This window comes from Bos taurus, chromosome 5 (genome assembly GCF_002263795.3).
Source record: "Bos taurus isolate L1 Dominette 01449 registration number 42190680 breed Hereford chromosome 5, ARS-UCD2.0, whole genome shotgun sequence".
Lineage (NCBI taxonomy): Eukaryota > Metazoa > Chordata > Mammalia > Artiodactyla > Bovidae > Bos > Bos taurus.
This window is the reverse complement of record NC_037332.1, coordinates 119638594-119666482: the sequence shown is the minus strand read 5'-3', so window position 1 is coordinate 119666482 and position 27889 is coordinate 119638594. Positions and strand designations below refer to the sequence as shown.

Genomic DNA, 27889 nt, shown 5'->3' with positions numbered 1-27889 from the left:
CCTCCCCCCTCCCCTCCCCCGCCCCCTCCCCTTCCCCCTCCCCTCCCCCGCCCCCTCCCCTCCCCCGCCCCCTCCCCTTCCCCCGCCTGGCGAGCCCTCCCCTCCCCCTCCCTCCCATCCCCCTCCCCCGCCGGGGGCGGGGCCGCTGCTCCCGCGCGCTCCGGCCCCTCCTCGGCCACACAAAGGCCCGTCTCCATGGCAGCCGCGCGGGCCACAGCGCTGCGCCGATCGCGGCCCGGGCGCCATCGAGCCTCCGCAGCAAACGAGCAGGTACCGGGACGGGGCCCCGCTCTCGCGGACGGCCGGGCCGGGGGCGGGCTTCATCGTCGGCGCCGCTTGGCCCTGGCATGCGGCGCTCGGGACGCGGGGACCCGGGAGGCTGCCGCCCCGCGGAGGGCGACCCGGGCCTCGGCCGCTGTCGTTCCGTCCGGGCAGCCGGGGCAGGGCCCCTCCCGCCTCGCGCTCTTCCAGGCGGTGGGCGAGGCCCGCGGCGCCGGTGGTGGCCGGGCCGAGGGTCGCAAGTGGGGCGCCGCGCCCCTCCGGAGCCGCTGTGGTTCCCGACCCTCCGTGCTCCTGCCCCCAGCCCTCTGGCCACCGAGATCCGTGCACAGGGCGGAGGTCGGCCCTAACCGTGCAAGAGTCCCAGGCCCGCGCCCACCCAGTCTCGTTCCGGGGTGGCTGAGCCGGAGCTCTCCCGAGGGGCTGGGCCCGCGGTCAGACCTTAGCGGCTCCCACACCCCCGGGCCTGGTGAGGAGGGAATGAGCCAGGCCACCCCTGGGCGCCCCTGCCTGCACCTGCCTGGGTGGAAGGCGGGTGCAGGTTCCGTGTTGGGAGGAGGACGGCCTGGCACCGGGCGAGTCCTGGCGGCCCGGCTGCTTCACTGCGCCGCCGGCTCCCGCGGTTCCGGTGTTGTCTGATGTTTGGGTGGACACTCTGGGACCCAGAAAGTCTCTGTACTCTGCCCGGACCCTGCCCCTCTGTGTGCCTCCGCCTGCGGGAAGCCCTCCTAGATGGGCCTTTCCCACCATTCTGTGCTCAGGTTTCTTGTAAGATTTGAGGAGGGTCCTTGGGCTCAAGGGCTTCAGAGCTTCCTGCCACGTCACTAGGCTCCTCTTCCCAGCCAACTTGGAGAAAGGAAGGGGTCTCGATGGGCTCTGGGGCTGTGGTGGGGGGTCAGGACTGGGGGTGAAGCTCGACCTCAAAGCCAGTGGAACGTTCTGAAGCTTGGAGGGCCCTCTGGGCCTGAGCCTGCCCTAGGGAACCCCTTTCATGCTTAACCTCACCCCCTGCGTCCCCCCACACGTCCAGGCTGGGCCCAGTGGAGACGGGAGAACAAGGCTCCCAGAGGTGGGGGCTCAGCCCGACCCCATATCTGGACATCACCCTGGCATAGAGCGGGGAGCCCCAGAGTTGGACAGCTGGGGCAGGGACTGTCTGTCCTCTGTTCTGAGGCGAGGGTCCCTCGGAGGGCACGGTCAGCATCAGCCTGGCCAAGCCGTTAAGTACGTTTTGTGGCGTGTCAGCTTTCAGGAATTCCTGGAGAAGACTGAAAACAAGCAGGTGCTTTCAGCACATCTGAGCTTGTCACCTCTTCCCAGCACACCTATTGGTGGCCCACCTTCGTCCGACTGTGGGGGGAGGCTTGAGGTCTGGCCCAGGGCTCCTTGCCCCAAGAGAGGAGTGAAGTTGCAGAGAAAAACAAGGGTTTGGAATTCAAGTCCCCCCTCCCCCGCCGGCCGCCTGCCAAGAAGGAATTATTTTGGATTATCCAGCCGTGTCCAGCCACCCAAGGGGGAGGCTGCAGCCGTGGGAGAGAGATCCACTTCCGGGGCCGTGGGTTGAGAGCCCCAGGAGGGAGGGACAGGCAAGTCCGGGCAGCTCCAGCACCTTCCGCGGCTGCTCGGCCGGTCGGGGGCAGGGTGGGAGGGGCTGCGTCACCCGGGCCTGGAGAACGCCCCAGCAGGCCCGCCGAGCCAGCCTGGGGTGCGCCCGAGTTCTCTGGGGGAGGCCGTGGGCCAGGAGAGATCGCGGACCTCTGGTCTCGGCCCCAGGGCAGCCACCCCGCCAGGAGACCCCCCTTCACCTCTGGAGGGCTCAGCACCATGGCCCCAGGCCCTGTGAGGCCGCCTCCCGCGCTGGGTTCAGGGACACACCTTGGGCTTGTTACTCACACCTGGCGGTCGTGCAGTGTGTCCCGGGGTGGCGGGGCAGGCAGGGGTGTGACCTGGGCTGCCTGGAGTGGGTGAGGCGCTGGGGTTTCCCGGGGCCGAATCTCTGACCATTCTCCCGCCTCCTGATTGGCCCACTGACAGAGGCACCCTTGCCTGAAGCCCCTCCGAGCGCCCGGCCCCTGCCTCCACTTCCCCACCTGTCAGTCTGTCCCACCTGTGAGGGGTCCCCCACGGGAGGGGCCCTGCCAGGAGCTGTCTGGGCTGCTACCCGTCACGTGGCCTGCGGGGTCCCTGCGGGCTTGCCTGCAGCCGCACCCCCAGCGGCCCCTGGAGAGTCTGCACTGGGAGGCAGAGTGAGCAGCTGGGCTGGAGGGCTGCAGCCCAGGGGCCTGGCCGCAGCCCAGGCGAGTGGAGCAGAAGAGATTGGATTGGAAGGCTGGGGAGGGGGGTGGTGGCGGCAGCCTGGGGCGGTTCCGTATGGCATATGCCCCTCTGCCCCCGGGACAGCTTGGTTACAGGCCGTGAGCTGTCCCGGGACCTGGGCCATTCCCAGAGCGTGGTGCTCTCTTCCCTGCCTTGGTCTCACATTGCGGGGGCCGAGCTGGTGGTGCCTGGGGATGCTGGGCGTGGGACCGGCTGTGGCTTCGGCGCCTCCCCACGTGGCCCCTGGTCTGGTCCGGGCAGATCCACGCTGCGATGCCAGGCACTCTGTTCCGGGGCTGTCCTGTGATCAGGAAGTCCTCACTCACGTCAGGTCTCAGGCCTTTTTGCTGCAGCAACAGGCACAGCCTCCTGCCTTGGCTTCCTGGGTGGGGGGATAGGGTTTTCCTCTCTGCTGAGACCCTCTTGTGTCCAGAACTTGCTCTAGACAAGGGTGTGGGAAGCAGTCAGGGGAGGAGAGGAGCGATCAGACCTGTCGAAAGCCGAACCGGGCTGGTCTTCCAGCCTCGACCCCGCTCGCTGAGGTGGGTGCAGTTTCACAGGGGCCAGTCTCTAGTTCTTGTGGGGGTTGGATGAGTCCCTCCCCCTGAGGCTAATGGCTATTTGCGTTTGGGGCCTTTAAATGTCTTTGGTCTCGAATTATAGGACGGACTGGGCTGCTGGTGACCCGTAATTGGTGGGGGACACCGGGCTGCGGAGGGCTGGGGGGGGCACTCCGTTTCCCTCTTCTCCCTCTGCCGCATGTGGCCCCTTCGTGGTTTTTCCCTTCCCTGGTTTCATATCCTCACGTGGGTTTCTGCTTCCCTCTGTCCCTGAGGCTTTGAGGACCTCGGTCCCTCAGCTGACCAGGCAGGAGCCCTGCCCTCTCCTGGGCCCCCCAGCCAGACCAGGGCACAGCTGCTCGTGTGAAGGGCGGGGCAGGGCCTGTGTCCTGCCTGCAGTGCCGACCCCAGTGCGTCCTGACTCGATTTGCTTCCTTGGTGTTCACACGCCCATGACAGTAGCTGGACCCAGACCCTCAGGTGGAGCCCGGAGTGACCGTGGGCATACCTGCAGGTCTGCCCCTCTGGTCCCGGGGAGGAGCCCAGGGCTGCCCCCCTCCCCTGGCACTGGGGTCCTGTTTCCTGCCCTCTGGGCCTCTCTGGCGCCCCTCTGCAGCTCCGTGGGGCCTCACTCAGAGACCGGCTCCCCCATCACTGGCAACTCTCCACCCTGTGGGCTGGCCGCGCTGGGCAGAGGAGGTGCTGTCCTGGGGTGAGGCGGGGCACCTGGGAGAGGGCTCGGCCTGGGGCCCACGTCCTCAGCCCCTGAGATCACAAGACCTCTAAAACGGGGCGCATCCTGGTGCCAGATGAGTCCGGGCCTGGGCACGCGGGTAGCGAGTGAGGCCTTTGGGTGTCACCCAGGTTCTGACCCTTGTGCTGGCATCAGCCCTGCCCTGGACTTGATTCTTCTGGGTGTGGAGACACGGCTGCTCGGCGCAGGTGGCCAGCGGTTCCCCTGGGGGTGCGGGAGGAGGGGCACCGCGCTGAGCTCAGATCTCTGTGCCTGATGCGGGGCCATCTGAAGCCCCTGCTCAGGAAGAGGAAGAAAGAGGAAAGAGGTTTGATGTCAGCTCTGCAGAGGGCCACCTGTGTCAACACAGCGTCTGGGCAGGGGCCTCTGCCCCCAAGGCAGGAACAGTTCCGGCCACCGGCCTTCTGCCCGGGTCTGGGCCAGGCTGCTGCCTCGCAGGGCATGGGCCCTGATGGGGGCTTGGCCGTGGGGCCCCTTCAGCTCCCTCCAGGCCCCCTGCCCAGTCCCAAGCTGGCCACTGAAGGCTGAGAGGGCTCCAGAGGTCTGCGGTCTCAGCCAGACGTGCAGCCTGGGTCCTTGGGTGCCAGAGGCGCCCCGGAGCAGCCCTGATAGCTGGGGCCTGAGGGACCGTCCTGGAGGAGGAGCGGTGAGATGGGGGCGCTGGGAGGGGCTGGCCGGGCCCCGAGGGTGAGTTCCCAGACCACTGAGCGCTGCGGGCTCCAGGCCTGAGTGTGGGGTCCTGCCCCCACCCCTCCCCAGGCTTTTTCAGAGCCGGGCTTGCTTTGCAGAAGGGCCGGGCCCAGGACACTGCTGTGGGAGGCCAGTGCCCGCCCCAGGAAGGTGGCCACTGCTCTGCGCACACCCCACGGTGGGAGAAGCAGTCTCCAAGCCTCCCTGGGCGAGGGCAGGTGGTTGCAGTGAGGCCCCTGCATGGCCCCCAGCTCCCTTCTCAGCCTTCGAGTCTTTCCCCAGGCTGGCCAGGGGACGTGAGGGGCTAGATCTCCCCTGTCCTGGCATCAGGCCGGATCTGGGGGCCACCGTGGCCATCTCAGGACCCAGGGAGGGAGGTCAGGATGAGAGACAGGAGGCCAAGGAGGAGCCAGAGGGGGAGACTGGCAATGCTTCCTGCAGAGACCCTCGGCCCTGGCCCGTGGGTGGCAGGCAGCTCTGGGCTGAACCGAGCCAGCCCTGAGCTGGGGTGGGTGCGGGGCCTGGCCCCAGGGGCTGGGGGCCACTTCCAGGGCGTGCCATCACAGGGAGGCCGGGTGTCCCCCCAAGTCCTGGCCGCCCCACTGCCCCCTGGCACCTGCAGAGTCCCCCCTCAGCACCCAGCCTCAGCCTGAGCTGGGGCGTTTCCTTGCTGGAAACTCCCGGTGCCTCTGCCCTCCCAGAGTCTGACCCTGAGCCCACCCACTACCCTGCCACAGCTGGACTCCAGATCCTCCCAGCCCTATGAGGCCCCGCCCCTGCGGCCCCTGCAGCCAGCGCGGAGGGCCCAGCCCCCCCTTCCCACGCAGGGTGCCCGGGGTCCACTCCAGGCCTCTCTGCCCTTCTGGGTGCCCTGGGCCAACGCTGAGCTGGGGCTGCCTGAGACGCCCCCAGCCCAAATGGTCGGGTCTGGGGCTCTTCGTCCCGCAAACACCGTGGGCGGAGGGGCAGGACCCCCGAGGCAGGGACCCCCGAGGCATCCCAGATGTGCGCCTGCTCGAGTGTGCTCACGGGTGTGTGTGGGGTGGCTGGCACGCCGGCCTGGCGCAGTGCCCCAGGCTAATTGTGGGGTTCGGCTGTGATGTAGGAGGCGGGGTTGGGGCGGCCGCCACGGCGCTGACAGACTGACAGGCAGATTACAGGCCTTGCCTGCTCCTTGCTCACTGGGCCCTCACCCATCCGCCCCAAGCCTTGCTCCCGCCCCTGCGCAGGGCCTGGGAAGGGGCCCCAGGCCGGGCCTGGGCCTGGGCCAGCTGTAGCCGCCGTGAGCCTCAGGCAGCCCGGCCAGCAGCACCCCACCAGCTGCGGGGGCCAGCCTGGAAAGGGCTGGGCATCAGACATCAGAGCCAGTGGCCATGCCTGCCGCGGCGGGCCCCGCGCCTTCTGCACGGCTCCAGCCTCCCTGCTTGCTGGGGGGACGGGGGTGCAGCGCCTCATGTAGGAGCCCCTCGGGAGCCGGGGCGGCTGGGCCTCCCTGACTCTGCGCGCAGAGGCCCTGCAGTGCCCTCCCTCCACCAGCTAGCCCAGCCCACACTGTGCCTCTTATGCCTCAGTGTGTCTTCCTGTCCCTCTCAGCCCGGCCCTGACCGGCTGCCCACAGGCAGGGGGTCTCTGGGGGTGTCTACCCTCACCCGAGTGCCAGCGCCACGCATCTGTGCACCAGGTGTGGCCTGAGGCCACTGTGGGCCAGGGCCGGCCAGCTGCTGGGAGCACCGCGGGGCCTCCTGACCCTGGGGCGGGAAGGCTTGTCCCCATGTCCCCAGCACACAGCAAGCATTTGGGGGCTTCGGGATGAGCAGATGGGGCAGGTCGGCGGGCCCATCTGGGGGTCCCCTTGAGCACAGGGAAACTGACAGAGGCATTAAGCTGCAAGGTGTTCCGGGGGGCGCGGTTCTGCAGACGAGGGATGTGGGCAAGCCTGAGGGGGAATCAGGGCCCAACCGAGTCCAGGTGGGGCACGGGCGGCTGGCACTCAGGAGGGCAGGCCGAGCAGCACAGTGGAGCCCGTGGGCGCCAGGCCCCACTAAACCCCACCTTCTGCCCCGAGGGCCTGGAAGGCCCAGGAGGCTGTGGGCTGCTGGCAGGGCCCGGCTTGTATTCTTGAATAACAATTCACTGAAACGATGTTCCCCTAAGCCTTCTCTCCACAGGGTCAGGGTCAGGCGGTCGGTCGCTGGGTGAGGCAGTGACTGGGGCCCGTGGCCAACAGCATGGGATCAGCCCGGGGCAGCTGCAAAGGCCCAGGGAGCTGCAGAGGTGCCTGAAGGTCAGGGCGGGACACAAGACCCCAGTGAGGGTGACCTCAGATGAAGGCGGAGGGGTGCTCTGAGGTAGCTGGAGTGGGGAAGGCCCACAGGGTCGAGGGGAGCGGGCCAGGAGACCCCCTAGGCAGGCAGCAGGGAGAGCCCTGGGGCTTCTCTGCACCTCCTCACCTTGGCTTTGGGTCTTGGGCCTTTGATCTCTGGCCACAGGGCAGGGGTAACTTTCCTGCTGGGCCCCAGAGCCCCAGCTGCAGGGGAGGCTGCCCAGTCTCCCTCAGCCCCAGCTGGGAGGAGAGGAGCGGCTGGGAGCCGGGCGGGTGGGGAGGGGGAGGTGACACCCTACACCTGGGAGGGTCCCTCGGGAGGCTTTCCCGGCGCTGACGCAAGGCTCCAGCTAGACGTCAGCCAGGTCCCGGCCCGCCCCGGCCCGCCCCCGCTCGGAGGTGTCTGCCCATCGCTCGGCCTTTGCCCGGTGAGTCTGGTTGGGGTGGGGTGGGGTGGGGTGTCACGCAGGCGGCACTGGGGCCGCAGTGGGTAACTGGAGGACCACGGAGCGCGGGGGCCTGGGCCTGGAGCCGGCGGAAGACAGCCTGACTCCCGCCAGGCTCCCTGGGGACCGGTCCCTGGGACCACGTGGCCGCCGCCACCGTCATCGCGACTGGAGGTCAGTCTCCCCGCGACCGCGCGCCCAGGGGCCCCGGGGAACCCAGTCAGAGGCCCAAGCGCGGCCCCGGGGGCGCGGGGTGCAGGCGGGGCCTCGGGAGGGGTGGTCCGCGGGCGCCGCGCGGGCTCCGGGCCGCCTGGGGTTGCGAGGCCGGGCAGCCCCTCCCCATCGGGGCCGCGCCCCGCCTCCCCGACTGAACTCTGACCCGGGCCCCGGGGCGCGCGGCGGGCCCGCCGGGACTCCTCTCTCCCTGGCCCGGGTGCCGCGACACTACCCTCCCTAGCGCGCCCACTCCCCGCTCTTGTTTTGAAAACAGCGGAGGCTCCGATTTGCCGGCGTAGCGCCGGTTTTGTTTCCTCTGATTTGTTTCGCGCTCCGGGCTAATTGCAGATTTGCATTTTCGTCGCAGGAGCGGAGCGCAGGCGGGTCTCCCGCCGCCAGCTGCCCGGCGGGGGAGGGGCGGCGCTCCGGGCCGGACCGCAGCCCTAGCTACCTCCCGGCCTAGGGTCGGGGGAGTGACTCACGGCCCCGAGCTCTCCGCCAGGGGGTTGATTCCTCCACCCCCTCGGTCCTGGGGGTCCCGAGTGCCCGCCGCGCGGTGCTAAGGCTGCCCCCCGCCCCCACCATTTCGGAGTGTTCCCACCTGGGCCTGAATCTCTGTCTGAACGGCCCCTCTCCGTGTCGGCCGAGCCTGGGTCCCCTGCCCGAGCCCACTGGCTGCCAAGGGCCAGCCCCCATCCCCGCCCCGCCCCGCCCCGCCCCGCCCGCCACCGCCCCTCCCCCCCCCCCCCCCCCCACCGCCGCAGATCTGGCTGCTTTGCGTTGCAACCTCAGCGCTGAGACGTCGCTGCGTCAGTTTTGCTTGAAGATAGTGACAGGAAGGGCCAGTCTGCGCCCCAGGGCCCTCCTCCTGGGGGCCAGGGCTGCAAGGGGCCCTAGCCTGGGGTTGGATCCCTGCCCTGCCCAGTGGGCATCTCCTGTTTGCCTTTTCCTGGCGGGGGAGCAGGGGGTGAGGCTGCTGCTTAGGAGAAAGGAATCGAAGGAGGGAGCCTCGGGGGGCCCGCTGGGCGCGGCTCCTCTGCTCCCCGGGCGGTGGGTGTGTGAGGAGAGGCCTTGTCCCCTCCGGTGCTCAGGCTGGGGAACACCCGCTGAGTGCGGGGGGCTTGGGGACCAGCCCTGGGGGCACGTGCACGCCCAGCCTCCTCTGCCATGTGTCACGCCCGTCCTGGATCACAGGGCTGAGACCAAGGGGCGCTCACCGGCCCATCATCACGGCCCATCATGAGACCGTGGGCCATGGTGGGTGAGAGACGGTCCTGCAGGGCTGGGTCAGGCTTGCTGTCTCCGGCTTCTGGGGGAGTGGGTAGGCGTTTTCCAGGGGGACGGCAAAAGCAGAGGCACACTGGCATCATGATGTCACCCTGAGTCCCTCCTCCAGGCACAGATTCACTTACACCTCCCAGCCTCACACTCGGGTTGGCACTGTCATTACCCCCGTGCGCCTCACAGGGAAACTGAGTCACAGGGTAACTTTGTCCATAGCCCATATAACCCTGGGTCGAAAGGGACTCGGCAGCGGCATTGGGTGTGTGTGCTTGTGGCGGGGGTCACCCAGGGCCTCGGACCTGTGGGCGTTCAGCAGAGGGGCCTTCATCTGAGATGGCAGGAATGAGTGGAGCTGTCAGTTGGAGGCAGGGTGGACATGATGGGGCAGCTGGGGGCCGAGCGAAAGGGAGGTGTCCAGGTCCTTCTGAAGGAAATGTGGGCTGCGGGCGCCTGCTGTCGGGAGGAGAGATCTGAGGACCGCCTCCAGCAGAGTCTGCGAGGGGGTCCCTCGCGAGGGGGTCCCTTGGTGCAGGTCCCTCAGGTGAGGCTGTGGCTGGGTGTGTGGGCTTAGGAGCAGCGGGTCCCTTGGAAGAGGCTAGCCTCCCTTGGCCTAGCCTCCAGCACACATGCAGCACCCCCTCCCCAGGTCCTGGGCAGGTGGAGGGCTGGGGCTGGGGACTCGGCCATGCCAGGCAGAGGGAGCAGGCACGGGGCACACGGAGGCCTGTCCCTTTAGGGGCAGGCCTGCATGCTCCGGCCCCAGGGCTGTGGACCCCGCAGCCTCGAGGCCAGGCCCGGCCCGGCCCTCTCTTAGGCTCCACCGTCCGGACGCCCTTTGGTTTGGCCTTGACTTTGCCTGTGGAGTGGCCTTTGCCCTTTCACAAAGGCTGCCTAGGCACCTTCACCCCCACACCTGGAGCCTTGAGCTCCTGTTTCTGGTTAACCCTTCCCTGCTTGCTGGGGGCTGAGGACGCCAGCGGGATTTCCTGCCCCGCGTGTGTAGGTATGGCGCCCCCCACCCGCAGGCCTTGCCCCTCCTGGTCTCCCTCAGACCTGCTGGGGGGTCTTTCCAGCCCTGGGCCCTCCTCACAGTGTTGGTCGCCACATTTGGGGGCTGTCTGGCACAGGAATGAGGTGCCCGGGGGCATGCTGCTGGCGAGCCAGACAGGGAGCCAGTGGTCAGTGGCCACGGTGGGGCGGGATTCAGTAGACCAGTAGCATGTGCATACTCAATATAATCTTGCAAAAACGTTTTCAAAAAGTGGAACATGAAGCTGCTTTATTGTCTCAGCTCCTTCCTCCCTGCCTCAAGGCTTCACCAGGACTTTCAGTTTGGATGTCCTCTTCTAGAACTTCTCAATTAAACTCATGTGTGTCTGTATCAACCCCCGTGGGTGGAGAGGCCTGGAATTCTGCACCACAGCTGTCCTCAACAGGTCTGGGCTCTGTCCGGGTCCACACGGACCACCCATCTTCACCAGCACCTTGGGTTCTCAGGGTCCTCCGGTTGCATATTTCCGTGCTGAGAAGTATCCTTGACCAGATCCTCCCTGCGGGTACGCAGGCGTGTTTATCCAGGAGGAGAGGATACAATCGCAGCTTGTTGAGTGCTACAATGTGACAGGCTTTTCAGGCCCACATCCTTTAGTTCTTACAAACCACTGGGCTTTCACAGATAGGGAAAGGAGGCTCAGAGAAGTTAAGTAACTTGTGCAAGATCACACGTCTAGTAAGGAGAATTGCGGAGTTGTGTTTTTTCAGAAAACAATTTTAGTTTTAATCAAAGTAATGTATGTACCTTGCAGGATCTTAGTTCCCCCAACAGAGGACTGAACCCAGCCCCTCGTCAATGAAAGTGCAGAGCCCTAACCACTAGACAGCCAGGGAATTCCTTTCTCTGCCTTTTTGAGCAGAGGCTGGAGGGGCATGCAGGCATACACACCAAGTGGACCTGTGTGCACGGGGGTGCTGGGCTTGGGGCTGGGAGGCCAGTGTCTGGGCGGGGCTGAAGGTGGGATGGAGGAGGCAGGAGAGACTGAGAGTCCGCCAGGATGGCAGAGGCCAGCTGGGGCCCCACGGGCTGCTCCTCGCACCCCAGATGTGGAGGCAGGGGCCAAGCTTGTCGTGAGACCACCGTCTCTCCTTTGCTTTTTAGAGAACCTCAATGTTGGCCTGGAGCAGAGACTGAGCCGGACCACTGAAGCCTGGGTGAGTGTGGGCTAGCGCAAGCTGGGGAAGGTAGTGGGGGCCACAGCCACACAGTGACAGAGCGAGGTGTCCCCACAGGTCTTGTCTGGCCAGGCCCAGCAGGCACGTCTGCCCAAAACCAGGTGCCCTGATGTGAGGGCCGCTGGCAGGATCGCGTGGGAGGGTGGGCTCTGCAGGGAGCCAGAAGTGCCACTGGGCACTGACTGCAGCGCTGCCTTCTGGGAATCGGGCCTGGAGCGGGGGGCACATGTCCAGACGGCTTCCGGGCTGGCAGCAGGCTGGAGCTGTGGACTTCTTGGAAGTGCACCTCCGGATTTCGGCCAGGAAGAGGCGTCTGGTGCCCCTGAGGAAATCCCCGCTGCCCCGGTGAGCAAGCAGGGGTCCCGGACTGCCTTCAAAACAGGAAGCGCCCGTTCCAGGAACACCAGCTGCAGGGAGCTTTGCCGGCTGGGCCTGGCGCCTCCCGTGCGGCGGCCTGAGCGTGGTTCCTGGTCAGGTGGGTCACCCTTTGCTCCTGGGCCTGGCCAGGCAGGTCACCTGAGGCTTTTGTTTGTCCAGGAAGTGGAGGGAACTGCCGCCTGGAGTCCTAGCCCTTCCTGTGACACTGTACAACCTGGGCTTGTGAGAGGGGCTCACTCTGCCCACTGCCCAAGAGGGCTCCTGCGGGTGGCAGGGAGCCCAGGTCTGGCCCCAGCCTCCTGGGGGTGGGGTGGGGCAGGGAACAGCCCAACGTCTGGGCCCCTGGGAGTCAGCAGCAGGATCTGGTCCCCTGGGTGAGGGCACACAGTGCCTTCACCCAGCACGTCTGGTGTAGCAGGCCCAGGGCCCCGGCCCCAGGGGCTCAGTCAAGTGGGCACTAATCAGAGGACGACAAGAGCATTCGGTTTAGGCTCTCTGACCCTCCCATCTCCTGGGACCGAGGGAGAGAAGCCTATGGGGGAGTGGGCGTTGTGCCCGATCGGTCGGTTCTGGGTTCAAGTCCTCCGCGCGTCTGCCGATGGGCAGAGGGGCCTGGACACGGATCCGTCGGAGACCGGGGGGCCCTGCTCCCAGGGGCGGCTCCGGCTCCGGCCGCAGCTCCGCCCCCGCCGGCCGGCCCGCCCCCGCCCCCGCCCGCCCGCTCGCTCCCTCCCTGGGCTCCGGGAACATTCCATTCATTCCGCGGCCGGCCTTGGCCGGAGCCGCAGCCGGAGCCAAAGCCGAGCTGGGCCGGGGTCGCGGCGGCGGCAACGCGGGGACGCGGGTGAGCGGGGCCGGGCGGGGGAGAGGTGCGCCAGCAGAGGCCCCGGACGCCCCGCCGCCCGCGCAGCGCCGCCGAGCGGACTTTGCGCCGCGACTGGCCGGCCAGCGGGGCGGGGCGGCCGGGGCAATGGGCGGCGGGGGAGGGGCGGCGGGGCGGGGCCTCCACCCTGGCCGCCCTCCCCCGGGTCTGGGGGGCAGCACCGCAGGCTCCCGAGCGTCGGGCCTCGCGCAGTCCTGGACTGGCGGGTGGCCCAGCCCCACGCCTGGGGGCCTCCGGGGCGTCCTGTCCCCCGCGCGGGCTCCCCGGCCCGCCGAGCCAGAGCCGACTGTGCGCTGGTGGGGCCCCTGCCCCTGGCGGGCCTCCGGAATCTTCCCTGTCCTCCCCAGCCTCTCCGCGCGGCCCGGTCACCCTGGCTGCCCCGCCCTCCTCCTCCTCTCGGGCCACCTCCGCCCCCTTCCCAGGTCCCTGCCATCTCCCCTGCTGGACACCGGCCGGCCGGCCTGTGGGTGGCTCCTCTCCCAGCAGCTTGTCAGGAGGCCCAGGCGGGAGCGCTTCAGAGCAGGGCGTCCTGCGCGGGGGACCGCTGTCCCGCCGAGCTGCCCCCTCCCTGGCCGGGACCCACTGGCGCCCCCCGGTGGCTCTGGGCTGAGGAGGCTTTGTCACCTGGTTCTTGGCTACGCCTCCTCCAGGGGCTCGCGGGACTCGCGGGACGTAGTGGAGATGGGAACAAAGGGATGGAGACCAGCCACAGCCTGGCCGGGGGGCTTCCTAGTGGCCCAGGGATGCTGGGCGGGGGGCGGGGAAAGCAGCCACAGCCTGGGGGGTGGGAGTTCCTAGTGGCTCAGGGAAAGAAGGAAGTCCGCTTACTTCTGTGTAATAGTCACAGGTCCATGAGAGGAAGCCAGACTTTTCCAGTCAACACAGCTTTGCCCAAAGCCAGTGCCCCAGAGAGACCTCTCCCTGGCCACGGAGCAGACAGCTTTCTCCCTCCTGGAGGAGGTGTGAGCAGGAAGGGTGTTGGAGGAGAGGACCAAAGTAGTCGTTTCTTGAGTGAATAAGAGTGTGTCCAGGGAGGTGGTTGTTGAAGGTGGCCGCAGCGGCGGGTGTGGGCAGTCTGGGAGGCCAGGGCCCCTCCTTACCTCTGCCATCCGGGCCAGTCTGCACTTGGCCCTGTGGTCACGGACAGGGCTGCCCTAAACGCCTTGCCAGGCACAGACACCCTCAGGGCAGATGTCAGGGGTACAGGGATGAGGGCTGGGACACAGGTTGGGAGAGGGCAGCCTGAGGGGGTGGTGGCAGAGACTCTCAAGATTGTAATCAGGGTCCCCAAGGTGGGGAGATGCTGGGCCACCCCAAACCGGGAGAGGCCTGCGTGTTGGCAACCCTGAGCTCAGCCCTCATGCGCACGGACATGGGAATGGGCCTGCATACCCACACAGGGGCATGTGCTCAAGTAGATCCCTGCACACCGACGTGGCCTGCTGCTGCCCACACGCTCTCAGTGCTCTGAGAGCACTGCTCTCAGACTCTGGGGTCCCCCTGTCAGAGACATGAGGGTCTCCCCAGCAGGGCAACTGGACTGCCGTGGCCCTGGGGGGTGGGGGGTGGGGTGGGGGTCAGGGAGGCAGGCCGGGCTGCAGTCCCCGCAGCTCCTCTGTTTATGGTCAGATCACACAGTGTGCTGAGAGTCAGGCGCAGAACAGGTGTGTGACCCCCGGTTTGCACGTCCGGAGCCTGTCAGCTCAGGTCTTGTGTTGTGGGGAGCGTGGTCTGGGGGTGGTGTCTGGTGCCTCTCAGATCACCCGCACTGTGGGGTCATGGGACGTGAGTGCCTGGGAGACTTTCTGCAGGAGGTGCTCTGTTGCCTCAAGGTGGGCCTGAAGGTACTCTGGGAACCTGGGGGCGAAGGCCAGGGCACAGTCCTGGGGGCGGCCGGCCACACCCAGGCCTGGAGCTGCAGCGCTGGTAGCCTGGCCCGTCAGAGGTTAGGTCACAGGGTGGTCCTCTTGAGGAGGCTTGGGAGACGGTCTCCTTGGAGTTGAGAGTGGGTGTGTCTGGCCAGAGGGGCGGGAAGGCGGGGAAGGGAGTGGGCCTTGGGCTGGGCGTCAGGAGCAGGGTGGGTGGGCCCTCCAGGCTGGCGCAGCCCTGACCCTCCTCTCTTCCCGCAGGGGGCAGGGGCAATGGCACTGCAGCTCTGGGCCCTGGCCCTCTTGGGCCTGGCGGGCACGAGCGCGAGTCTGCGGCCCCGCAAGCTAGACTCCTTCCGCAGCGAGACGGAGCTAAACCACCTGGTGGTGGACGAGGCGTCGGGCATGGTGTACGTGGGCGCGGTGAACATGCTCTACCAGCTGAGTGCCGACCTGCAGCTGGAGCAGCGGGTGGCCACGGGCCCGGCCCTGGACAACAAGAAGTGCACGCCTCCCATCGAGGTGAGCCAGTGCCACGAGGCCGTGCAGACCGACAACGTCAACCAGCTGCTGCTGCTGGACCCTCCCCGGAGCCGCCTGGTGGAGTGCGGCAGCCTCTTCAAGGGCATCTGCGCCCTGCGCGCCCTGGGCAACATCTCCACGCGCCTCTTCTACGAAGACGGCAGCGGCGAGAAGTCCTTTGTGGCCAGCAACGACGAGAGCGTGGCCACCGTGGGCCTGGTGAGCGCCGCAGACCCCGGCGGTGAGCGCCTGCTGTTCGTGGGCAAGGGCAACGGGCCACACGACAACGGGGTCATCGTGAGCACCCGCCTGCTGGACCGGACCGAGGGCCGGGAGGCCTTCGAGGCCTACACGGACCACGCCACCTACAAGGCCGGCTACATGTCCTCCAACACGCAGCAGTTCGTGGCCGCCTTTGAGGACGGCCCCTACGTCTTCTTTGTCTTCAACCAGCAGGACAAACACCCGGCCCGGAACCGCACGCTGCTGGCGCGCATGTGCAAACAGGACCCCTTCTACTACTCCTACCTGGAGGTGGACCTGAGCTGCTTGGACCCCGGCGATGCCCAGGCCCCCGCCTTCGGCACCTGCCTGGCAGCCTCGCTGGACCGGCCAGGCTCCGGCGGGGTGCTGTACGCCGTCTTCAGTACAGACGGCCGGGGCGGTAGGGGGCCTCGGACCGGCCTCTGCCTGTTCCCACTGGACGAGGTCCACCGCAGGATGGAGGCCAACCGCGACGCCTGCTACACGGGCGCACGTGAGGTGGCCCGCGACACGTTCTACAAGCCCTTCCACGGCGACATCCAGTGTGGTGGCCACGTGTCGGTACGTGGCCTCAGCGTCCTCACAGGGGCTTGGGCCACATGCGGGGGGGTCTGTGCATGGCCCTGCTTGACATGTGTCCACATGCCGCCCTGTTGTGAGGGCTGTGTACGTCTGCACGGGTGTGTGGGGTTTCCACGGGCAGGTCAGCGTGGACACCCACATGGGTGCCTCTTCTCCCAGGTGTTGGGTGCACCGGGGGTGGGGGCTTGGAGCAGTGAGCACCCAGGGGCCCTTGTGTGGCCGGGCTGGTTCTGGGGCATGTGTGCGGCCGAGTGCTGGGGGCCATCGCGGGAGAGAGGCCTCGGGCAGGCGTTGACGCCGTGGTCTGCAGGGTGCCAGCAAGAGTTTCCTGTGTGGCTCGGAGCACTTGCCCTACCCGCTGGGCAGCCACGACGGCCTCTCGGTCAAAGCCGTGCTGCACCGTGGCGGCCTGAACCTGACGGCCGTGACCGTGACCACCGAGAACGGCCACACCATCGCCTTTCTGGGCACCTCGGATGGCCGGGTCCTCAAGGTGAGGCCCAGGGCTGGGGCAGGGTGGCTCCCGGCGGGGTCCTCAGTGCGCAAGACGGCCCCGCCCTCACTGCGCGCCTGCCCCCGTGCCCGCAGGTGTACTTCGCCCCGGATGGCAGCTCCACGGAGTACGGCGCCATCCTCGTGGAGATCAACAAGAGAATCAAGAGAGACCTGGTGCTGGCCGCAGACCTGGCCAGCCTGTACGCCATGACCCAGGACAAGGTGGGCCCATGGGGCCCTGGAGAGGGGCCGAGCGGCGTGGCAGGGGCCGGCTCTCCTCTCGGGCCCTGACCATGTCTCTGAGCACCTTTCCCGCCTTTGAAACTGTTTCTGTCTATTCTGTGTCTGTCTGGTCCATCTGACCGGAGAATCAGTGCTCCAAGTAAGCCTTCCCCAAGGGCAAGCTGGGCTGAGGGGCCACTCCTATGAGCTCAGATGGGCCAAGTCCCATAGCCTCTTAGGGGCTGATGCAATAGGCACCAGGGAGGTGCCATAACCAAGGGCTCCTTGGCTTCTTGGAACCTGGTGCCAGCTGATCCCGGGCGAGGTCTAGCCTCCTGGGCTGCCCGGAGCCGTCCCTGCTCAGCCTTGCATTGGTGTTGAGGCTCCTAAGGCTTAGCGGGTAAAGGTGGGGTTGAGCTGATGGTCCCAGGCGTCGGTGTCTGGGGGGGGTCCTCTCTGGCTGGAGGCCATAGTCATGCTCGCCGCCCTGGTGCCCTCAGGTGTTCCGGCTTCTCGTGCAGGAGTGTGCCAGCTTCTCCAGCTGCGCTCACTGCCAGAGCTCACAGGACCCCTACTGCGGCTGGTGTGTCGTCGAGGGCCGGTGAGTGCCCAGGGTCTCGGCCCCGCCCAGAATCTGGGGGTGCAGCCCTGCCCCAGCCCAGGGGCTGATGGGCACCAGTCTAAGACTGCCCCCCGCCCTCGCAGCTGCACCAGGAAGGCGGAGTGCCCCCGGGCAGATGAGAGCGGCCACTGGCTGTGGAGTCGCAACGAGTCCTGTGTGGCTGTCACCGGGGCCCACCCGCAGAACATGAGCCGCCAGGCCCAGGGAGAGGTGAGTGGGGATGGCCGGGGGCCCACACAGGGCCGTGCTCCTGGCTGTGGTGCTGGGCCTGGGCACAGGGACTCCATCCTTTGTGTGGTCCCCTTTGACCTGGGGTGCCCTGAGAATCCAGGACAGACCCAGGCCCTGTCCCAGGAGTGACCCAACCCTAAATGGGGTCCCATTTAGGGGAAGTGGAGTTGGGTTCTAGAGAGCTTTCCAGGGAGCAGGGGTCCACATTCAGGAGGGCGGCCATAGAGCAAACCAGGGGACAGGTGCCCCGGGTGGGGCCGGGCTGGGAGGAGGCCCACTCGCCAGGTTGGGGCAGAAGAGACCTGGTGCGAGCGGCACGGCCCTTCCCCAGGTGCAGCTGACGGTCAGCCCCCTCCCGGCCTTGCGTGACGACGACACGCTGCTGTGCCTCTTCGGAGGATCGCCGCCTCACCCCGCACGCCTGCAGGAGGGCGCTGTGGTCTGCAACTCGCCGAGCAGGAGCAGCCTCCCCCGCACGCCGCCTGGCCAGGGTGAGGCAACTGCTGCCGCCTGCCAAGCCTGGCCCCGGGTGCCCTCAGAGACCCCAGGGCCATACCTTGCCCAGGCGGCGTGCGAGCAGGGTGTGCTGGGCACCTGCCCAGGCGGCGTGCGAGCAGGGTGTGCTGGGCATCTGCCCCGCCCCCGTCCCCCGCCCCAGCCAGCTTAGACCGGTGAGGCTGTCCCTGGAGGCCAGGCCCGGCGCCGAGCCTGTCCCCTGAGCACGTGGGGCGGTGGAAGAGGCTCACCGGTGAAGGCAGGGCCTGTGCAGTGACGTGGCCAGGACCTAGCAAGCACTCTGCTCTAGATGCCAGGGAATCACGGCTCTTGACGCCCACAGGGACGGAAAGGTGGCCAGCGTTTCAGGGCGGGGGCCAGGCAGCGCAACACCGGAGCCAGGATCTGACGGAGGCCTGGCTGAGCCCTCGGGCCGGTTCCAGCCAGGGTCTCCGCACTTGGTGTCCTGTGGGAGACTGACGCAATGCTGGCTTGGGACCACAGGAGGCCCGGTTCCTGCCTCCCCATCCCCCACGGGCCAGCCTTGCCCGCAGCCCCACCCAACGCCATCCCTCCGCAGATCATGTGGCCGTGACCATCCGGCTCCACTTCAAACGCGGCAACGTCTTCCTGACCTCCCACCAGTATCCCTTCTATGACTGCCGGGAGGCCATGAGCCTGCAGGAGAACCTGCCGTGAGTGGCTCCCCCGCCCACCCCTGGCCCCCGCTGCGGCCCCCAGGCCCCTCACCACCCCCTCTTCCAGGTGCATCTCCTGCTCCAGCAATCGCTGGACCTGCCAGTGGGCGCTGCTTGAGCACGCGTGTCAGCAGGCCTCGCCCGGCCCCGAGGACGGCGTCGTCGGCGCCCACATGGTGAGGGCCCGGGCCGCTGGGGGCCCAGCTGCTCAGCCGTGGCCTGGCAGATCCTGACCACTCCCCCTCCCCAGGAGGACGACTGCCCCCAGTTCCTGAACCCCAGCCCGCTGGTCATCCCCGTGAACCACGAGACGGACGTGACCTTCCAGGGCAAGAACCTGGACACGGTGCAGGTGGGGGTGCTGCAGGGCCCGGGCCTGGGGGCGGGGCTTACTCCGGGCCCGCCCCCTGCAGACAGGAAACCATCTCCGCTTAGCGCTCAAGGCCCAGCGTGTGGGGGAGGCAGAGAGATCTGGGAGGATCGGTGGCGTTTGGATGGGCCGCGAGCGTTCAGGGTTTAGGAGCCTGGCAGCGAGTGTTGCTCAGGAGGGAGCAGTAGGTGGGCCCATAAGGGGACCGAGCTGTGGCAAAGTGTTCCTTGGGCGGGGACGCCCCAGCGGCCTGGGAGCTGTGTGGCGTGGCGGGCTCTGGGGCCCAGGGCAGGGTGGGGTGGGGTGGCCCAGCCGGGGTGTCCTGACTGGCCCGTCTGGCAGGGCTCCCCACTGCTTGTGGGCAGTGACCTGCTCAAGTTTGAGGCGTTGGTCAGCACGCAGGAGCCAGGAACCTTCTCCTTTCGGACTCCGAAGGTACGCCTCCCTGGGTGGGTGGGCCGGGTTGGTGGACCCCATGGAGGCGGCCAATTCCCTCCTCGGCTTGATGGCATCACCGACTGAATGGACTCGGGTCTGAGCGGGCTCCGGGAGGCAGTGAAGGACAGGGAGGCCTGGCGTGCTGACCCCCACGGGGTTGCACAGAGTTGGACACGACTGTGCAACTGAACAGCAACAAGCTTGAGGGGTGCGGGGGGCAGGCCCACCACACCAGTCTGCTGAGGAAGCAGGCGGCAGGCAGGCACAGGCTCGGGGCGTCCCTGTGCCCCCCGGCTCCCTGGAATGGGAATCGCCCTCCGCTGTGTGGGGACACGTGGTCGTGGCCGTCGGGGACCTTGTGGGAGCCGGGGGTGCAGCGTGCCCGTGTGCCCCCAGCTGACCCACGACGCCAACGAGACGCTACCCCTGCACCTGTACGTCAAGTCCGCCGGCAAGAATGTTGACAGCCGGCTGCAAGGTGGGCCGGCGGGCAGGCAGCTGGGCGGGCAGGCGGGCGCGGGAAGCAGGACGGCCCTGCTGACGGCCGGCTTCTCCCTCTGCAGTGACCCTCTACAACTGCTCCTTCGGCCGCAGCGACTGTAGCCTGTGCCTGGCCGCTGACCCCGCCTACCGCTGCGTGTGGTGCAGCGGGCGGAGCCGCTGTGTGTACGAGGCCCTGTGCAGCAATGCCACCTCCGAGTGCCCGCCGCCCGTCGTCACCAGGGTGAGCCCCCCAGCCCCTCACCCACAGGAGAGCTCCGGCTCTGCCACCCCGGGACCCCTGGGACAGCCAGGCTCTGCCAATTTCAGATCCAGCCTGAGACCGGCCCGCTGGGTGGAGGCATCCGCGTCACCATCCTTGGGTCAAACCTGGGGGTCAGAGCGGACGACGTGAAGAGGGTCACTGTGGCCGGCCAAAACTGTGCCTTTGAGCCAGAACGGTACTCCGTGTCCACCCGGTGAGTGGGCAGCCCGTGACCTGGACTCCCAGGGCTGGGCTAGGCCCTGTCCTAGGGGGCCAGGGGACTGGGGGCCATGGAGAGGGGAGACGTGGTCCAGGTGTGCGTGGGTGCCCAGGCCTTGCACACCCACAGAGTGTGCCCACCTGCCTGCCACCCACGCAGGATTGTGTGCACCATCGAGGCTGCAGAGGAGCCCTGTACAGGCGGCGTCGAGGTGGACATCAATGGAAAGCTTGGCCATTCACCTCCCCACGCCCAGTTCACCTACCAGGTAAGTGCCTGGCAGGTCAGCACAGATGTGGGCAGGGTCTGGGGGCCTCCTGAAGGCGGCTATGGCCCAGGGGAGGCCCGAGCTGGGCGGAGGGCCTGCGTCCCCACCCAGCCCTGAGCCAGATGCCCTGCCCCTCTTCCAGCAGCCCCAGCCCCACAGTGTGGAGCCCAAGCAGGGGCCACAGGCGGGCGGCACCACGCTGACCATCAATGGCACCCACCTGGACACAGGCTCCGAGGAAGACGTGAGGGTGACCCTCAGTGACGTCCCTTGTAACGTGTGGGTGTCACCCACAGGTCGCCAAATACTGGTCTCCCCTGGTCCTGGGGACAGGGTGAGGGCCCTCCGGCCATGACCCTGTGTCCATCCTGGAGGGGGTAGCGGTCCCACTGACCTGGGGCTGGGGTGGTCCCCGGGTGGGGCTGACGCTGACTGGCTCTCATACCCTCAGGACACAGTTCGGGGCCCAGCTTCAGTGTGTCACTGGCCCCCAGGCGGTTCCGGGAGAGCTGGCCCTGAAGATTTACTATGGGGGCTCTGAAGTGCCCAACCCTGGTATCACCTTCACCTACCGTGAGAATCCAGTACTGCGGGCCTTTGAGCCACTGCGGAGCTTTGTCAGGTGTGACGGGGGCCCCTTGGTAGCAGGTGCCCCCCACACCCACCCTGTCCGGCTGTTTCCCAGACGCTCTCTGCCCTCCACCCTCGTGAGGATTGGCAGATGCTGGTCTGGGTGACAAGAGGGGGCCTCCCAAACTCCCCACTGTCCCCCCAGGTCCCTTCCCCCCTAGACCCCCAAGTGGACAGCCTCCCTGCCCTCTCACAGTGCAGGAGGGCAGTGCTCAGTCGCGTGCTCTGGGCACACCTTCCGCCTTGCAGCAGGTCTGTGCTCACACTGACCTGCAAGTGTATCCCAGATGGTGGTGGGTGGGGTCAGGGACGTAGCCTTGCAGGGCACTCGCCTTGCCCGGTGTGCCCACTCTGTCTCCTCCCTGTCCCCCAGCGGTGGCCGGAGCATCAACGTCACAGGACAGGGTTTCAGCCTGATCCAGAGGTTCGCCATGGTCGTCATAGCTGAGCCCTTGCAGTCCTGGAGGCGGCGGCGGGAGACCGGACCGCTGCGTTCTGTGACGGTCAGTCCTGGTGCCCGCTATGGGTACAAGCCAGGGCTGGAGGCCCCCTGTGCCAGGTGGCCTAAAGGTCCCGCCTTGGTCCTCAGGTCGTGGGCACGGAGTACGTGTTCTACAATGACTCCAAGGTCGTATTCCTGTCCCCGGCCGTCCCTGAGGAGCCTGAGGCCTACAACCTCACCGCGCTCATCCGGATGGACGGACACCAGGCCCTGCTTAGGACGGAGGCTGGTGCCTTTGAGTACGTCGCGGACCCCACCTTCGAGAACTTCACCGGGGGTGTCAAGAAGCAAGTCAACAAGCTCATTCACGCGCGGGTGAGGACCAGCGCAGCCCCGGGGGCAGGTCCTGAGCGGTGCGGGCAGGGAGCAGCCCAAGGCCTGGCCTGAGCTGTTCGGGGCCTCCCTGATGCCCTCCTGGTCACTGTGACAACCCCCCACCCCAGGGCACCAATCTGAACAAGGCTATGACCATTCACGAGGCCGAAGCCTTTGTGGGTGCTGAGCGCTGCATCATGAAGACGCTGACGGAGACCGATCTGTACTGTGAGCCCCCAGAGGTGCAGCCCCCTCCCAAGCGGAGGCAGAAGCGAGACACGGCCCACAACCTGCCAGAGTTCATTGTGCGTGTGGGGTGGTGCGGGCTGGGGGGCGTGCGGGGGTGTCTTTGGTGCGGGCCCCCTGGTCTTTGCTGAGTCTCTCCCCACGCAGGTGAAGTTTGGCTCACGGGAGTGGGTGCTGGGCCGAGTAGAGTACGACACGCGCGCGAGCGACGTGCCTCTTAGCCTCATCCTGCCGCTCGTCATCGGGCCCATGGTGGCTGTCATCGCTGTGTCTGTCTACTGCTACTGGTGAGCCGGCCTCCACCCCTCGGCCACACCCACCAGCTGGCACCACCCAGGCCGGGTCCCAGGAGCTTCCCTGTGCCTCCAGGAGGAAGAGCCAGCAGGCAGAGCGGGAGTATGAGAAGATCAAGTCCCAGCTGGAGGGCCTGGAGGAAAGTGTGCGGGACCGCTGCAAAAAGGAGTTCACGGGTAGGCTTGTCCCGGCAGAGGGGGGTCTCAGGGGGCAGGTCATGGGAAAGGTGAGCTCGGGGGCCAGGTTCTGGGAGAGGGAGTCTCGGGGTGGGGGGCAGGTCCCAGGAGAGGAGGGCTGGGGGGCGGTCCTGGGAGAGGGGAGCTCAGGGGCGGGTCCCAGGAGAGGAGGGCTCGGGGCAGGGTCTGGGAGAGGGGGGCTCGGGGGGGCTGTCAGAGGAGGGTGGGCGGCCAGCGACGGCCATGCGTGCCTTACCCCGACCCCTTTGCAGACCTGATGATTGAGATGGAGGACCAGACCAACGACGTGCACGAGGCAGGCATCCCCGTGTTGGACTACAAGACCTATACCGACCGCGTCTTCTTCCTGCCCTCCAAGGACGGCGACAAGGACGTGATGATCACGGGCAAGCTAGACATCCCCGAGTCTCGGCGGCAGGTGGTGGAGCAGGCACTCTACCAGTTCTCCAATCTGCTCAACAGCAAGTGCTTCCTCATCAATGTGAGCGCGGCCTTTGGCTGTGGATGGGGGCGGGGCTTGCGTGGGCGGGGCCCCTGGAAGGGCGGGGCTCTGACCGGCCTGCACTTCAGTTCATCCACACCCTGGAGAACCAGCGGGAATTCTCCGCCCGCGCCAAGGTCTACTTTGCGTCGCTGCTGACCGTGGCTCTGCACGGGAAGCTGGAGTACTACACAGATATCATGCGCACGCTCTTCCTAGAGCTCATGGAGCAGTACGTGGTGGCCAAGAACCCCAAGCTGATGCTGCGCAGGTGTGTGGGGCAGGGCGGGGGCCCACCTCTGGGGCCTGGGGTGGGGGTGCAGCAGGGCGCACAGGCTTGTCCAGGCACCTGGTTGGCCGGCAGGTGTAGCTAGGGCTAGTGAGTAGGGCAGAAGGAGGCATTGCTCCTCCGTGTGGTCAGCACTGTCGCAGATTGGTCACTGCAGGAGATGGAGACCCGGGACGTGGATGGAGCCTGGGCTGCCGTACCTGGCCTGGGTACCTAAAGAAGCCAGCTGATCCTCAGGACACTAGCGGGTCCCTTGTACAAAGCCTTTCTGCACCTTCAGGTCTGAGACAGTGGTGGAGAGAATGCTGTCTAATTGGATGTCTATCTGCCTGTACCAGTATCTCAAGGTGGGTCCCACCCAGCTCTGCTGGGGGTGGGGGCAGGGCGAGGTCCCAGGGGGTGCTGGAACCTTCCAGTGTCCACCTTCCCGGGGCCCAGCTCCATCTGGATGGGTCTGCTTCCCACCCTGGTGTGGTCAGTCCCACCCCTGGCTCAGCCACCTTACTTTGTTCCAGGATAGTGCAGGGGAGCCGCTGTACAAGCTCTTCAAGGCCATCAAGCATCAGGTAGAGAAGGGGCCGGTAGATGCTGTGCAGAAGAAAGCCAAGTACACCCTCAACGACACAGGGCTGCTGGGGGACGATGTGGAGTACACACCCCTGGTGAGCCCCCAGGGCCGGTTCCGGGCCAGCCTCAGAACCAGAAGCTGGATGCCACTTGCCTCCTTCACGGATTTACATTAGCACCAGTCCCCTGTGCTGGGCCCACCCCTGCCCAGGGAGGGGTCTGGGTCCTGGATCCCTGGAGAGGGGCTCTAAGGGCCACAACCCCAGGCCGGCTGCCTCCTGGGTTCCCAGGCTGCTGCAGGCGTGTGTGGGGCCCAGCGCACTGAGCGTGTGGTGGTAACCGTGTGTACGGGGAGGCGGTGCATGGCGTGTGCTCCCGTGATTCCTTGTGTGTGTTGTGATGGCTGCACGTGAGCAGCTCCCTGTTTTCTGTCCTGCTGAGCCACGGTGCAGGTAAAGGTGAGGCCCCGAGTACTGTCGGGCTCAGGACGCTCTGCTCCTTCTCCTCCACCAGAGAGGCTGCCATCAGGAGGAGGCCCACGCCTGCTTCCAGTTTGGGGCGAGCGAGGGCGAGGGCCCCTCCCCAGCTGGTCCTCTGTTCTGTGCAGACGGTGAGCGTGATCGTCCAGGACGAAGGGGTCGATGCAGTTCCAGTCAAGGTCCTCAACTGCGACACCATCTCCCAGGTCAAGGAGAAGATCATCGACCAGGTGTACCGCACACAGCCGTGCTCCCGCTGGCCCAAGGCCGACAGCGTGGTCCTCGGTGAGCCCCGTCCCTGGAGGCTTGGCTCTGTGCCCCGAGGAGCCGGGTCGGCCGGGGGCGTTGGGGGTGGCGAGAGGGAGGCCAGCCCGGTGGGCTGGGATGGGGTTCCTGGAGCTGGGCTGTGTCCTCCCACAGAGTGGCGTCCCGGGTCCACAGCCCAGATCCTGTCAGACCTGGACCTGACCTCTCAGCGGGAGGGCCGGTGGAGGCGCGTCAACACGCTGATGCACTACAACGTGAGTGGGGCACGGGGAGGGCCCGTGGAGGGGGGTGTGGAGCAGGCCCTCACGTCCCTGTTCCCCAGGTCCGGGACGGAGCCACTCTCATCCTGTCCAAGGTGGGGGTCTCCCAGCAGCCCGAGGACAGCCAGCAGGACCTGCCTGGGGAGCGTGAGTCCCTTCTCCTTGTCTGGCCCCTTCTGGCCCCTGAGGACCTGAGCCAGGGTCCACCCGGTGCTGGGACCCCGGCCCTGGGCTCTGGTCCTCGCCCCTCACAGCCGCTCCCACAGGCCACGCCCTCCTGGAGGAAGAGAACCGGGTGTGGCACCTGGTGCGGCCCACGGACGAGGTGGACGAAGGCAAGTCCAAGCGCGGCAGCGTGAAGGAGAAGGAGCGTACCAAGGCCATCACCGAGATCTACCTGACCCGCCTGCTGTCCGTCAAGGTGGGCCTCGCTGGGCGTGTGGGCGGCAGGCCTGGCCCTCCCGCCCCTCGGCGCCCGGCTGAGCCCCGCCCCCCCACCCACAGGGCACGCTGCAGCAGTTCGTGGACAACTTCTTCCAAAGCGTGCTGGCGCCCGGGAACGCGGTGCCACCGGCGGTCAAGTACTTCTTCGATTTCCTGGACGAGCAGGCAGAAAAGCATGACATTAAGGATGAGGACACCATCCACATCTGGAAGACCAACAGGTGGGGAGTCCGCCGCGCCCCACCCCGCCTGCCCTGCTCCTTGACGCTCCTCCTCACGCCCTGTTGTTCTGCCTCAGTTTACCGCTCCGCTTCTGGGTAAACATCCTCAAGAACCCCCACTTCATCTTCGACGTGCACGTCCACGAGGTGGTGGACGCCTCCCTGTCGGTCATCGCGCAGACCTTCATGGACGCCTGCACGCGCACAGAGCACAAACTGAGCCGCGTGCGTGCTGCCGCGGGCCGCCCGGGGGGCGGGGCGTGGACCGGGGGCGTCAGGGTAGCAGGCTGCGGCGGGGTGAGGGGTCAGTTCAGGTGTGGGTTCGCACGTGGAGGCTGGAGGTCAGGAGGAAGGCAGGTGCCGGTCCCTGGCGTGCTGGGAGACCCTGTGGGGAGCGGCCCTCTGGCAGTCAGGGACCCTGTCGTCCTTCCCCTTCCACGAGAAAGAGTGAGTTTTACTGTAAATTACAAAACGACAAAAACAGCGTCAGGTCTGTGGCCGGGCAGGGCAGCTACCCTGTGGGAACCCTTCTCCCGCATACCCTTCTTCCTCTGGGTGTCTTGGCCTGGGTGTCACTTGGCTCCAATCCCCACAGGACTCTCCCAGCAACAAGCTCCTCTACGCCAAGGAGATCTCCACCTACAAGAAGATGGTGGAGGAGTGAGTCCCGCACACCCGCCCGCCAGGCCAGACCCCGCCTGCCCACCCTTGGCGCCCACCCAGCGGGGCTCCTGGGTGGTGCCTGTGATCAGGAGGAGGGCCCAACCTCTGGGAACCACTGCCCCCCACTTCCAGTACCCCCCACCCCGTGTAACTCTCTCTCCCCCACAGCTACTACAAGGGGATCAGACAGATGGTGCAGGTCAGCGACCAGGACATGAACACACACCTGGCAGAGATTTCCCGGGTAAGGGGGGACAGGGGACACAGGTGGTGACCCCACCCCCCGGGGATTAGCCCTCTGCCCCACCCTGAAGGCCCCACGGAGGCGGGGATGTGGGGCAGGCAGGAGACAGCCCTGGGGGCAGGTGACGTTGTGCCCACAGGACCCAGAGAGGCGCTGGCCAGGGACACGTGGGGCGCTGGGGACAGCTCTGAGCCAGCCCCACTTGCCCGGGGCCCCCATGGATGGGAAGCTGTCTGTGCCTGGCACGCTGTGTGTCTGAGTGTTGTGACGGGGTCGGAGGGGGGTCCTTCGTATCTGCCCACCCCCTGGGGCACAGCCTCCGGCCCCCGTGGTCATGCAGCCCCTGCCCCGGCCCTTCAGGCACACACGGACTCCCTGAACACCCTCGTGGCCTTGCACCAGCTCTACCAGTACACGCAGAAGTACTACGACGAGGTAGGGGGCCCAGCCTCCCCGGGGACGGCCGCGCTCATCGGGCGCCCCCTCCCCTGGCCTGTGGTCTGACATCTCCCGCACCCCCCTCCCCCAACCAAGATCATCAACGCCCTGGAAGAGGACCCCGCCGCTCAGAAGATGCAGCTGGCCTTCCGGCTCCAGCAGATCGCGGCTGCGCTTGAGAACAAGGTCACAGACCTCTGACCTCCGACCTCCAGCATCACGGTCTGGGACACAGGTGTGTGATGCGCGGTGCCAGGTGCTGGGCAGCCCTGGGGGAGCGGGCCGAGCGGGCAGGACTCACCCCTCCTCTCTCCGGCAGAGGAGCAGCCCCGGGCTTCCGAGTGTGTGTGGCGGGGGACCACCCCCCCAGCGTTTGTAGCCGCGTTAGCATCTTTCCCTGAGCAATAGAGCCGGGCGCCGCCAACACCAGCTCCCTCTCGAAGAACCAGCATCCAGTGTGTCTCCTGAGTGATTCAAAAAACGTGCCTTACGTCCCGGTGCCACGCTGGGCTGCTGGGGGCAGTCAGGCTGCAGTCCCCTCCCTGAGCACCAGCAGCCGCCTCAGACACCTGGGTTTGGCCTCCAGCGGCGGGGCCTGAGTGCCTGCGGCCCCCGGGACCCAGTGCCCGGACCTTGTGCATCCTCCCCGCCCGGATGGAGGCAGAGAAGCGGTACGATGCCTCGATGACCTCGTGGGCCTGCCCGGCGGGGTGCCGGCGCTCCGGGGACTCCGTGCTGCAGGCCCCACCTCAAAGGTCAAGCTGGACGTCAGACGTCGAGGCCCAGGTGGCCAGAAGGGCCCCAGCAGACGGGGGGTCCTGGTCTCAGCCTGTCAGACAGGCTGACCTGGAGGCCCTGCCCAGGTCTGGGGGGCCAGGAGCAGGTCTGCCAGGACCACCCCAACCCTTTTTGTAAATCTTGTGAATTGTAAATCGAATACAGTGGTTTTTTTCA

General features: G+C 67.0%; 1 protein-coding gene across 9 annotated transcripts; it reads left to right on the top strand.

Moving 5' to 3' along the window:
* The first annotated feature begins 177 nt into the window (after positions 1 to 177).
* On the top strand, positions 178 to 27889 carry PLXNB2 (plexin B2). 9 transcript variants are annotated; one of them, XM_024991527.2, is made up of 38 exons: positions 178 to 270; positions 11024 to 11076; positions 14488 to 15573; positions 15905 to 16087; positions 16183 to 16311; positions 16812 to 16912; positions 17017 to 17143; positions 17496 to 17655; positions 18240 to 18354; positions 18425 to 18533; positions 18608 to 18709; positions 19070 to 19162; positions 19562 to 19643; positions 19729 to 19889; positions 19976 to 20124; positions 20290 to 20398; positions 20541 to 20677; positions 20850 to 21020; positions 21402 to 21531; positions 21618 to 21845; positions 21974 to 22150; positions 22239 to 22378; positions 22461 to 22561; positions 22834 to 23063; positions 23153 to 23334; positions 23633 to 23699; positions 23868 to 24014; positions 24527 to 24683; positions 24819 to 24919; positions 24988 to 25072; positions 25192 to 25346; positions 25430 to 25590; positions 25668 to 25815; positions 26186 to 26250; positions 26422 to 26497; positions 26858 to 26932; positions 27032 to 27170; positions 27255 to 27889. In XM_024991527.2, the coding sequence occupies exons 3-37, from the start codon at positions 14500 to 14502 to the stop codon at positions 27134 to 27136; spliced, it is 5532 nt and encodes a 1843-aa protein (XP_024847295.1). In that variant the 5' UTR covers positions 178 to 270; positions 11024 to 11076; positions 14488 to 14499; the 3' UTR covers positions 27137 to 27170; positions 27255 to 27889. The 9 variants fall into 9 exon arrangements, with proteins under 9 accessions (XP_024847295.1, XP_059742214.1, XP_024847296.1 ...); XM_059886231.1 differs by having other exon boundaries at positions 11024 to 11572; XM_024991528.2 differs by having other exon boundaries at positions 178 to 7350.

Bases quoted from the DNA above. Each gene is read 5' to 3' on its own strand.
- PLXNB2 (XM_024991527.2), top strand. From the start codon at position 14,500: ATGGCACTGCAGCTCTGGGCCCTGGCCCTCTTGGGCCTGGCGGGCACG. The intron at 21,021-21,401 runs GTGTGACGGGGG...CCTGTCCCCCAG, and splicing joins CCACTGCGGAGCTTTGTCAG to CGGTGGCCGGAGCATCAACG. The intron at 24,015-24,526 runs GTGAGCCCCCAG...TGTTCTGTGCAG, and splicing joins ATGTGGAGTACACACCCCTG to ACGGTGAGCGTGATCGTCCA.